This window comes from Chinchilla lanigera, unplaced genomic scaffold (genome assembly GCF_000276665.1).
Source record: "Chinchilla lanigera isolate Chin_1 unplaced genomic scaffold, ChiLan1.0 scaffold00001, whole genome shotgun sequence".
NCBI lineage: Eukaryota > Metazoa > Chordata > Mammalia > Rodentia > Chinchillidae > Chinchilla > Chinchilla lanigera.
The window spans coordinates 7,093,417-7,105,583 of record NW_004955402.1 but is presented as its reverse complement, the minus strand read 5'-3'; the positions used below and the strand labels follow the sequence as shown (position 1 = coordinate 7,105,583).

The 12,167-nt window shown below is 50.1% G+C and overlaps 1 protein-coding gene across 8 annotated transcripts in view; it reads right to left on the bottom strand.

Annotated features, from left to right (window-relative positions):
* Positions 1-227: 227 nt before the first annotated feature.
* Dlgap1 (discs, large (Drosophila) homolog-associated protein 1) overlaps positions 228-12,167 on the bottom strand; it is a 296,231-nt gene continuing 284,291 nt past the window's right edge. For all 8 annotated transcript variants that reach the window (XM_005372643.1, XM_005372645.1, XM_005372644.1 and 5 more), the window contains 3 exons: positions 10,672-10,763; positions 6,128-6,280; positions 228-3,388 (listed from right to left, as the gene is read on the bottom strand). In XM_005372643.1, the coding sequence (XP_005372700.1) occupies positions 3,176-3,388; positions 6,128-6,280; positions 10,672-10,763 (458 nt within the window). In that variant the 3' untranslated portion in view covers positions 228-3,175. The remainder of the gene's footprint in view (positions 3,389-6,127; positions 6,281-10,671; positions 10,764-12,167) is intronic.

The window sequence follows — 12,167 nt, the reverse complement described above, 5'->3', positions numbered from 1 at the left end:
GGTTGTCATGAGTTCCAGGCCAGCCTGGGCCACATAGTGAGTTGAAGGCCACCCTGAACTACATAGTGAGACCCTGCCTCAAAAACAAAGACAGAACAACAACAACAAAATACCATGAACGTTGGCATAACTGCTTCTTAAGAGCTTAACTGCTTAACTATTCCTTTCCAAAGAATGATGCAGATTTTGGAAGAAATGGGAGTCAAGTGAAAACACACAGACCTGAAAGCAGGGCATTAATTATTTTATTAATTTCTTCTTTTTACATTATGGGAAACATTCATCTATTTACAGTTGGTTTTGTCCACACACAATCTAGATAAATTAGCCTATGAAATTCCAATTCAGAAAGCCATAAAAATGTTCCCCACCCCTCCACCTGAAGGCTTTCAAACGAATCTTTTTTTTTTTCCAAGCCAAAATAATTTTTAAAAATTACATTTGGGGATTCAGATATGCTAGTGATTTACATTCCAGTTATTTAAAATATGCATCTAGACATGTTTTAAAAAAGAAATGGTAAATTCACAAGGATAAGGCTTAAATTAAAGTGGTAATGCACAGTAAAACGTGAAGGAAACATCTATAAATAACATAAATATATTACAAATAAATTAGTTCTATTTACCATTTCAAATATTAAAAATCTTTAATCCATTTCTTCATCTCTCTTTACAAAAAGGCTATGTGAATTGTATGGAAACATCTGCAAAAAATATAATAAATACTTAATTTCTTTGAACTTTTTTGATATGGGCAACAAACCTCTTTTGTAATCCCCCCTCCCCAAGAAAATGCCCGACACCTTTATACCAAAGTTAAACAAAATAAGTAATTTTTCAGGGTACTGACATTTTCCATTATGAACTAAAAAACATTTCTACAAATTACATCAGAAAGAACAACGTAACAAAGGCGTATGCTCATGGATGTCAGCTGTAGGGGTCAAGGGGTTAACAAGCAGCGTCGGGTGGGGCCGTGGTCTACCGTCCATAATTAGCTTCTTATAAAGTGTTTGTACAATTTAAACTGTTGTCAAGGAAGGTAAAGGTCATGACACCCTATAGGCATTTGGCTAAAAGGTTTAAAATTCTTACCAAAAATAGCTTATGAATATACAAATACCGTTCACTTAGACAAGATAAATAGGACTGCTCTTAGCTCTCTGTAAAATATCCTGGGCTACATCAGTTTCCAAAGAAAATATTGTTGGACGCTTTTGAACCTCACTAGAAATCGATTTCTTAATCTCGGCTGTCCCTCGGGGCCCAGAGCTCTGCCGGGAACGGGGGTTTGGGGACGGATGCTGCTTCCGGGTGACCACCTGTGAGTTCCGAGTCCCTCTCAGGGGTGCAGGGGACTGGAGGCGGCCACCAAGGTCACTGTCCACCTTACTCCAAGCATTCTGCTACCCTTCCGCTGCTGCCATAGGTAAGGAAAAGGGGTATTTCTTTTTTATTTTTTTTTCCCCAAACTAGCAAATACTCAAAGACTTTCTGCTCCAGCTTTGCAAAGCACTTCAGGGTGCTTTGTCCCCTAATTAAGAGTTGGTCAGTTGGTTTTGAAATAAATGAGTAGCCCTTTTCTTGTAAACCACAGCAGTAAACATTGGTGCCCTGTTGATAAAGATAGCTCAAAGCGTCAGCGGCTCTGAGAGGTAGCAGATTCTCTAAGTGGTTTCAGAATATGTCTGTGAAAAATATTTGTTGCCAGAAACCATCCCTCTCTTAATTTCATAAATAAAATGAAATTAGCACCGGGCTAGGAGAGTGTATTTTTTAAAAAAAGAAAGTTTCTCTGGTGCAGGCATATTCGATGTTATGTTGGGTTTTTGATTTTTTTTTTTGTTATGTTGTTTTTTTATGTTGTTCTTTTGTTTTTCTTTTTTGATGGTGAATTTTAGGAGATGAGCTTGACATAAAATGCCAGCGACACTTTAAAATCGCCATATTCTAAAGGTTTAAACTGCTACAGGGAGTAAGGGCGCTGAAAGACGTGTCTTCCAGGCCCCGATCGTACTGCCTGGAGTCGAGACTCAAAATGCAAACCGACATTCTCTGCCCCAAACCTGGATTTCTCCCGATTTTATGGAGAGTGAGGCCTGCTCTCCTCCTGCCTGCCGACCTGCAGGGCAGACCTCTCCTCCCACCACCCGGAACCCGGAGGACGGGCAGCCTTTCGGAGGAGGCAGTGACTCCGCTGGCTCAAGTTCACTCTATCCGCTTCGAGGGCAGTTTCCTACACTGGGGAGCGAGAGCGCTGAGGCGCAGGAAGTGGAGGCTGCAGCAGAGAACATACCCGAGGTGTGAACCGCACATGGGTCACGCGGAGCGCTGAGGGAGGCCAGGAACGCACAGCCCTCCCCGGAAAACCCTCGAAGCACATGGGCGCTCGGACGGGTCCCCAGGCAGGCCCGCGGGCACGGACACTGCACAAAGCCAACGCTTTGCCCTCTCGGAACCACCGCCCCAACGAGGACGGAATACACAGAGCACTATGGAAGTTGATACAACATTTCAGCTTCTCTGAATAGTAGGACCAAAAAAAAAAAAAAAAAAACAAACCACGAAAAAACCAAAACTCTAAGGAGTATCTTAAACCATCGGTGCCTCCTCTGCTTAGCCTGTCTGCGTTTTATTGCCTTTCGGAATAGATTAATTTCCCTGAAAGATCGAATTTACAATCTTCTGCTGATGGAAACATTGGAAGCCGTGTGGATGAAGGTGACAGGCGGTCGTGCAGCTGAGAGGCGCAGGGCCCCGCGCACCCCGGTCCCCGCACCCCGCCCGGCCCCCTCTGCTCTCTGTCCCTCCACATTCCGGTGAGATGCTGTGATTTCTTTCTGAGGCTGGAAATAAGTGCTCCGTCTGCTTTTTAAAAATTTATTTAAAAGAATAACCATTTAGGCGGAAAGAAGGGGGATCGGAGCCCTCGGTCCTCTTTCCTGTGGAAGACAGCAAGGCCCGGAGGTCCCCGAGGTGCGGATTTCTGGAATACCCTAGCGTGGTATTGCTGAGCTGCGGGAACACACTAAGTGCCGGAGAGGACGAGGGTGCGGGACCTACGGGCGGCCTCTCTACGCGGTGGCCCAGAACAGAAAGGGGTGCAGCGGTGGATGGAGCGGAGGAGGCGGTGGGGGCGGCTCGGACGGCGGGGCGTCCGGGAGGGGCGGCGCTCAGAGCCGGGTCTGCGCCTCGGGGATGTAGATCTCGATGCTCTCGGCGCTCTCGGTGGCCGAGCTCTGGCGGACGGACGCGGCGCGCTTGGCGGCCAGCAGGCGCTTGCGGGCGTCCTGGCGCTGCGAGCTCTCCAGCGAGCGCTCCCGGGTCAGCGGCGGCGCGGGGCCCCTCGCCGGCTTCTTGGGCACTGGAGGAGGGGCCCTCCTCTCCTGATCAAAGCAGAAGGTTCAGGACATTACACAGCTTCTCAGGACAAGCGCGGGGAGGACTGGGATAGGTCAGGAGTTGGAACACACACGCACACACATTTCCTGTCCTCCTAACGCTCGGGAGGTTGGCGCTGACTGCACCCTGCCTACGTCTAAGTGTTGCTTCGTTATTTGGGTATTCAAAGGATGCAGAGGGAGAGTGGGGCGAAATCCCGGGAGGCTTAAGGCTGGTGTGCAGAGCTGGCTCTCTCCAAGGGCAGGATTCGGGGGCATCAAATGCAACCTCTCCTGCCAGGTGTGGTGGTGCACGCCTGAAATCCCAGCACTCGGGAGGCTGAGGCAGGAGGACGGCCAGTCTGGGCTACATTGTGAGACCCTCTCTCAAAAAACCAAAATAAATAAAGTTAAAATGCATGCATTGCCCAAGGCTGGGGTTCCCTCTGCAGACCGGCGCCAGACAGGGCCGGGAGAGCCCCCACGGAAGCACCTAGAACTCAGCTTCCGCTCTAAGCAGTGAGCCCTCAGGGGCAAACTGGGCACAGAGTTTGCAAATAACCCCCCGCCCCCCGACAGGGCGACCCAGCCCCGTCCCCAAAGGAGGAAGACAGGCTGCAGGGCTGGGTCACAGCTCCTCGAGGGCCCTGAGGGACACCCTGTGCGCGTCCCACACAGGCAGCGAAACACCGGACCCAGAGGGGGACACCGGGACATCCTGCCCCAGGTGACTCCAAGGGACCCTTCCAGGAACAGCCGTCCACAGGGGCCTCAGGGTGACGATGGGGGCCCAGAGGCCACTCCACACCAGGCACAGAAACAGCCTTGGAAATGCCATCGGTCTGCGGGGTCGCCCTGCTTATCAGCGGTCAGATGTGCTCAGCGCCTCGGCCGGCACAGCCTCCGTGCCCGGGCAGGAAAGGGCAGTGCAGGGAAGCTGCGGCTGAACCACACAGGATTTTTAGGAAAAGGATGTTGACCTCTTGGGCTGTGCCAAAGTCCACATAAACCCGTTTCCGTTTTAAAGAAAATGCCCTGAGTTTCTATGAAACGGAATCGGAGAACTATCTGGAAATCTGATGGAGTGACTCTGCCGGGGCACCGGCTGTCCCTGTGTGGGTGCCTGGCACGGCGGGTCCTCCTCCACGGACAGGGAAGAACCTGGTGCAGCATCTGACGGGGGAGTCGCCCGGGTTGCTTAAGGGGGAGTCTGGATGTCTGAAGGGGGAGGAGCAGAGCCCACAGGGCAACAGGGCCCCAAAACTCAGTCTCCTCCTCTGGGGCTCATGGGGCGATGGGAAGCTGTGTTCACAGCCAAATGCACGTCCAAGCCGTCACAGCCAAGCTAACCGGCGACTGCCTGCACATGGGGGCGACAGATGCCCGCGCTTGGTGCCGCTCCTCTGAGGCACTGCCGTCTTCGTGCTGGGGTAACTAGACACGTTTAAAGCTATGAATACTGGAAACTTTTTAGGTGTTTTCCCTTCTTTGCACAGTTTACTTTTAACAATCATTTTTAAATAATCAAAGCGTGGGGAATGAGATGAATCGCTCTGGGGAGGAAATGACCAGTGTGTGCATACCCGTAGTGCTTTCTTAAACAAGACCCGGTTTAAAGTCTTGGTAGGTGACTTTACACATGGGTTAAAGGAAAGTAGATGGGGTACAACATTGGGCTCCCCGAGTAAGAGGCCGCACGTGCATCAACTGTACTTTTACACTGAAGCCTAAAAGGCCAGTTTGATGGTGACAGAACTGGAGCTGTGGACTGTGATGTCAGCATCCCCACTCCTGATACTTACAGGCGGTCCCTTGGGACTGGCTTTCTCCTGCCAGCCACTGACTTCAGCGCCCTCTTATGACCTGACTGGCCGCAGAGGAGATGTGGGATGGCCATTAGCACTTGGAAAGGCAGGGCCATCACCACGGGAAGAGACACCCCTCCTTCACCTTTAGAAAGAGGTCAACTTTCTCAGAACTACTTGACTTCAGACCATGGACAGCAAAGAGTTTAAAAAAAAAAAAGTCAGGCCTAACAGGACAGCCTGGGGGCCCAGAGCCTGCAGGAGCCTGGAGGAAACCACCATACCCAAAGGAAACTATAGCTGGTTAATTGAAGTAAAGGAATTTAAGTCTTTATTTCTAAACTGTTGCATGTGGACCCCAGTGAGCAATAACCCCCAGGCAAAACCATCCAAAAGTGTAACTTTAAAAAAAAAAAAAATCCCAACCTTTTTGATGACTGTGGAACTTCATGGTGCATGTGTTCAGACTTGAACAACCGTGACCTCTTTGTTACTCTATTTGTGAAGTGATTATCAAAGTCGGTTATTTCTCAGGGCTTCCTGTTCCCCTCGGAAACACGTCCTGTGGTGTAAGGAAGTTGAGCTCTTGCTCTATGGAATCATGTGCTGAAGTTGCCATTTATTTTAGTTTAAAAACCAAAATGGAGGCAGTTCCTTCCAGTGACTAAAATGGTTTAACTTAAAGTTTAATTAACAAAAAAGCCACATTCTCATTTTTCCAATTCACAAAGACAGGTTTTTCTTTAAAAAATATGCCTGAAACATATTACAGATAATATCCCAAATGATTACTGTGTAAACATTGTCATTACAGTGAGATTAATATGATGTCAGCTCCATTTCACATTGTAAACAGCAGGACCGACGCGAGGGCCTATTTAGATGGTCCGGGGTTTGTGCAGGTTTTTAAGTGAACCATACAAAATCTACATTGTTCTACCTTCTTGTCAAGAGGATCCATCTGTTTCCAATTATTGGCCTTCAACTGATGGAGTTCATCAAATTTCATGCTAATATTTTCTATGGACAACTGCAGCATGTCCCAAAAGCCCGCCAGGTCCTGGGAGGTGGGTCTCGGATGAGCGTTAGGGTTCTGTGCAAGAGAAAGAGAAACAGGAAGCGTTAGAGGCAATCGTGAGGGCGGGCGGGCAGGCGCAGGGCCACGCAAACAAGGGGTCCCCGTGCTTCAGACAGAGCGGGCAGGGGGAGCCCAGCTTGGTTTGTACGTGGGAGATAAAAAAGAGGCCACGAATGGTAACTCGGTACCCTTCTTGGTGTGAGTCAGCGGTTCTCAAATGTCAAGGTCGTGAAATTCCTCTCTCTGAGACAGGAAGGGTGCCATCAGTCAGTGGGGCAGGGTGTTCTCTGAGCATGTGCAAGCCGCCAACCTCACCTACGGCGGGATGCCTCTTTAAACACTGTGCTTGATGAGATCACTGCCTTGGGAAGATGCAGTCTATCCTGACACACGGTTCATTCACAGAACGGAGAAGGAATCTGGACTAAGATTAGCTTTCACACACGAGAGGGAAATACTAAGTAAACAAGTGGTAAGTAATCAAACAGTGTTTTCAAAATTCTCTGTGTAATTCTGGGAGGTGCTGGGGATTGAACTGGCACCTTGCACACATGAGATACACAATTTGCCACTAATGGACACACCTGGTCCCCCCGATATTATGTGTTTATGAAGATATTCCTAAGAGTCATTTTATCCCAGGACTGCTCTGAACAAATCAGAGAGATGGGCTGGTTTTCAGGGGCCTGTAACGTAACACTGCGGGCCTGAGAGCACAGCGTCTCCGCACACGCACATGTCCGGGAGGACAGTTGCTCCGTGGCAGGCACACTAGGTGTCTGAGGACTGACTGTCTCCGTCCCTGTCCACACAGCCCCAACAGCAGAAAGGATGAGCTTGCATTTCTATGGTCGAAGCACAAGCAAGAGACAGAGATGTCAGGGTCACTGCTCTTCGCTGCTGCTGAAGTGGTTTAAGGCTTTCATGGCTACATGGTGGGAGACTCTGTCATCAGGAGCTCCCGGCCCGTGTCACTTGCAGTCACCTCTTGGACTCCAGGCACCTGGATGGACTAGACCAGGGCACCTCAAGTAAATGGTAATATGAGGCCAATTTGTGTTTTTAGAACAAATTCCTAAATTAGTGTTCATACACAATGGAGTACTACTCTGCTATGAAGAAGGATAAACTTCAGTGATTTGAGACCATAATGTGAAGTGAGAAAAATCAGACACAAAGGTTTAAATATTGCATGGTTTCTCTTATATGAGAAACCCAAAATATAAAGTGCAAAATAAAAGGAAACGAGAAGTAGGGAGACCTTTTCCAAATGGGACAGGGAACAAGAGGTGGAGAAGGGAAAGGGATTTGGAAAGGAGAACTGAAGGGAAAATGGGAATAGTGCTTCTACAGGCGGAAAGGGAACAAGAGCTGGAGGGCGCGGAGGGCGCTGGGAGGGGACAGAGTCAGAGGCGTTAGGTACACGTGCAGCCTCCCCACGAGGAGTGTGGCCGCTGAGTACGCCAAGTGTGCGCCAGTAACAATGAAATAAAACCAACTGCTGAGCACAGTTCTTGGAAGCACCGTGGGCCTGGCTCAGATAAATACAGATTGAGATGCATTTATAAATGGGTAGTTCCAAAACTGCTCACAGCCTGAAACTCACCGGAAGAAAGAAATTCTCAGCTTTTCCAGTGCTCGGTTCAGTGTTAAATCTACGCGCACAGGCCCTGGGCTCTAACCCTAGCACGGAGAAAATCCATGCGAATGACACGGGGATTAATGAAAGGGACTCTCCTAGTGAGCAACGAAGGACAGTCTCCCCACACCCGGATGTCAGAGCAGACAGATGACCGCTTTGACCAAATGCCTCTCAAACCCTTCATGACCTCACCGCGTCTTTGGCCTTACTGGTAACTGAGAACTTGACCATTCCCGTCCCGAAGTTCGGTGAAGCCGCCTGGGTCACCGGCTCTACTGGCTAAACTGTTTCAGGACATCAGGGCTGGAGAGGACACAGGTGGAGTCCCTTAGCCGGGACCGTCAGGCGGGAGGTTGGGGTTCTGGACTTGCACACATATAAGTATTCTGGGGATGAGACCCAGAATTCAGAATTCACTAATGTTTCGTATTTGCCTTACACACACCTGGAGGTCACTTTGAGTGCACCTGCCTTTTGGCTGTGATTCGTCACGAGGCCCCCGTGGCATTCCCGACTGTAGGGTCACGCCGGTGCCCCGAAGGCTGAGTGTGAGCACCTCTGGCTTCTGGGTTTTGGCTCCGGGTGCTCAACCTGTGCTCAGTGTGCCCACCCCAGCGGTGACCTCTCAAGTGTCCTCACCGTGCTGTGCCCAAGATGCCCTCTGTCCCAACACTGTCAGAAATGAGCGTGCTAGGAAAAGGAATGAGGGCGGGTGCCCGGCTGTTCTCCCAGCGCACCAGGCTTGCAGGGGCGCGGGTGCAAGGGGCGTGTGCTCGCTCCTGCCTGGAACCAGGGCTGGGGGAAAAGGCTGCTTCTGGCCGAGTGCACCAGAAAAGCCATCTCTCCTTCATTCATTCTAGCCTGGAAATCTCTGTTTTCAGTGAAAGAGCTACTCTCCTTCTCAGAGTAGAAACTCAAGCAAGAAGGGCTTGGTTCTGACCAGTCGTAGAGGCAGCTGCAGATCCAAGCGGTGTCACCAGCTGGCCACCCTGAGGGTGGGCAGCGGAGCCCCTGTCCCCCTTGGGATGGACAGGGCGAGAGGACAGTCGATCTGGGGTTCTCGGCTTGGCTCTGCCTTTGCCGAGTTTCTCACCCTTTCCATGCCCGTGTTCTTCCTCTTAAGTCATGACAGTAATGTCGCAGTGGCGCTCCACTCTGTCACTCTGAGGACTCACCCCCCGGGATCTGGGTGCTCTTGGCATGGAGTGTGGCCCCTGGCCAGCGGCTGGAAGGACCAGCACCGCTGTCTCTCTGGGTCACAGCTGTGCTCACAGGGCCGCCGTGACACAGCAGTCTGCCTCGGACAGCGACTCGCACGGTTTAGCACCTGAGCTTCTCTAGCGGCCAAGGAATCTGGTTCCTTCTGTGTCTCCAGCGAGCCAACATATGAGTGGATGGGAACTAGGAACCAGCAAAAGCTGGCTGTCACTAGGTTACTATTTCCTAGAAACCAGCAAAGTGTTCCAAAAAATGTGGTCTGCAATTTCATCTTTAAAATCTGCACAACATTTACTTTCTAATTTGTAATAAACTGGCCCAAACGTCAAGCAGTTCCTTCAACAAGGACATTCTCTGTGATCGCTGCTGGTAACTTCCTCACGCACCTATCGGCTGCTTCGAGCGACAGCGACAGGCTTTAGGATGAACTTTCTTGCATGAAAGGCATGTTAACTAGGACCTGTGACACCTTCACACTTTGCAGAGTAGCAGGATTTCTACCCCTGACACACAGCAAAAGCTCAACAAACTATGTGTTGGACTGAATTCACTTACCAACACGTTTACTATAGGAGTGTGTGTGTGTGTGTGTGTGTGTGTGTGTGTGTGTGTGTGTAACATTCTAAAAAGAAGCCTGAATGAGAGGAATGGAGGTAGCAACTTTTGCATACTTTATTTTTTCTCTGTCCTCTATCTAGATAAATGGTTTCTAATCCGTCCTTGCAAACAGACTTTCTTGTGGGGAGAGAAGAAAGTGTCTGTGATATAGATTCTAAAGTCATATTCTACCTCACCGAGACTGCAGATAATCACATTTGCATTTGCTATACATACATAAATTGCTTTCCATTTTCTTCATTTTACATCTTGACCAGTACTTAAGCCACACAAGCTATTCTTGTGGGTTTATACTTGCAGAGGCAGGAGCAACTTTTATTTTATAAGTTCAGTCAAGGAAGCACTTGCCCTTTGATTTTGGAATCAGCTTTGGAAATGCTATTGTTGGTAGTGAAGCTTTTCTTTATTTTGCTTTACTTTATTTTTGAATGTCCATGAAGGACGCAGTACTCATTGCTCTCAGGGAGATCAAATCTATGCGTTGTGATACCCTTGCTCTTTGGTCCTGGGAATTAAAGCAAATACCTGATTAGAAAATAGAAACTGACAGCTACTTTAGAAAGAGAATCACCATCCAAAATGATTTGCTTTGTCATATGATTTCTGAAATGTCAGGCTGCTTTTTATTTTGGTTAAGAATAATAAAATCAGAGCTCTCATGAGAAAGCCAGAAAAATGGAAAATTTTCAGTTACAAAACCGCAGGAAGCAGAGTTTTTTTCTTCCTAAGATTATATGAGGTAAATATTTTAAATTTGAAGATAAGTGGGAACCAGACTCATCAGATAACCTGTCCAGCCAGGTGAGGCTTGGGCCGGACTTGAACGAGGTTCAGGACCAGTCTGACGTCATCTGGGTCAGTCCGGCGGCCACATTCTTTTTGAGGCCCTGTAGGAGAGAGCAGTGGGGTGACCGGGAAGGTTACCTACCAGGTTTTCTTCACACAGTTCTCTGAACTGGTAGAATTTCTGGGCCATGAGAAGTTGGGCACTGCCCACCGCGGTTCGGATTTTCCCTAGAACTGAAAAAGCAAACATATGAGGAGTTTACACACGAGGCGGGAGCGAGGGAGAAAGCCATGCTGTCACAGGCAGGGACGCATGCCCTTCACCACCACCCTGCAGCGCGAGCCGCCGCTGCTCCTGCGGCTGGGAAACCCAGGCAGCCTGGAAAAACACACGCCGAGCCACTTGGTCCTCGGAACCCTGGAGTTTTCCATCCCAGCCCGGACGCTACCAAGAGAAGCACTCTTTTCAAGCCCCCTTCCCCAGGGCTGATTTCCGCAGGGGTTCAGCGTTCAGTTGGGGGCCTGTGGGGGATACCTGTACTGTGCCTGCTTGCTGTGGAGGGGGACCCTCGCACTCACCAGGCCTGTCCACACCCGCCAGAAGCGGGCCAGAGCTCCACCACTGGCGCCCAGAGGCAGGAGAGGCCTGGGCCAGCCTCGGCTTTCTAGGGGGTGACTGTGAGGGGCTGCGTGCTGGGACCAGCTGGGACGCGTGGAGCACTGCTCACTGCGCCCCCAGGCCTGCCGTCCCCGGACTTCCTGCACCGGGTGACGAGGCACAGCGACCCAGGCAGGCGCGAGGGAAGGCGTAGGGGAGACGCCCAGGCAGAACCGGAGGACAACCAGGTGAAGACCTCCCGGGAGAGCGGTGCGCCGAGGGTCTGGGCTGGGCTGTTCTCAGTTTACAATCTGAGTGGAACTAGGCCTCCTTTCCTCAGCCATGCTCCCTGCAAGTGTGAGGGGAAAACGGAGGAAAAGGGAGCTTCGCTTCCCAGGCCTTGCTAGTACTTTGCTCTGCTGTGCTTAGAGCTGGCAGGCTGGGTAGGGGCGGTAACGGGCATCATGCCCAGGCATTCGAGAATACCTCTGGTCTCCAGCTAGGCAGCGCACAGCATCCAAACAGCCTGTCCTTTTTGCTCGTTTTTTTGTTCTTTTGAGATAGAATCTCACTATGTAGCCCAGGCTTGCCTCAAACTTCTGGTGATCCTCCTGCCTCAGCCCGCCCAGTGCTGAGGTAACAGGAATGCGCCACTACACCCATTTTACACACTCTTCCCTGTGTCATGGGTCCCACTGAGCAGCTCAGGCACCGACACTTGCCTCCTCGCTCCTATCCTGGTAGCCCATCTGGCAATGATTCTTTTGGCTTAAATCTGCTGATTTTCTTTCCAGCCTGATTTTAAATCTTTGGGAAGCTTATCCCTTTCCCTTTATCTGAAAAGTTAGTTGTATGAGTTCACTCTCCTTTCCTCAACATCCCCAAAGGAAAAAGCACAGCTTATAGAGACACAGGGTGTCCCAGGAGTGGTGGTGCCCACCTGGACTGAAGTCTGAGAGGCTGAGGCAGGAGGGTTCCAAGTTTGGGCCCTTTATTGGGCAGTTTATTGATTTAGCAAGACCCTGTCTCAAAATAAAAAG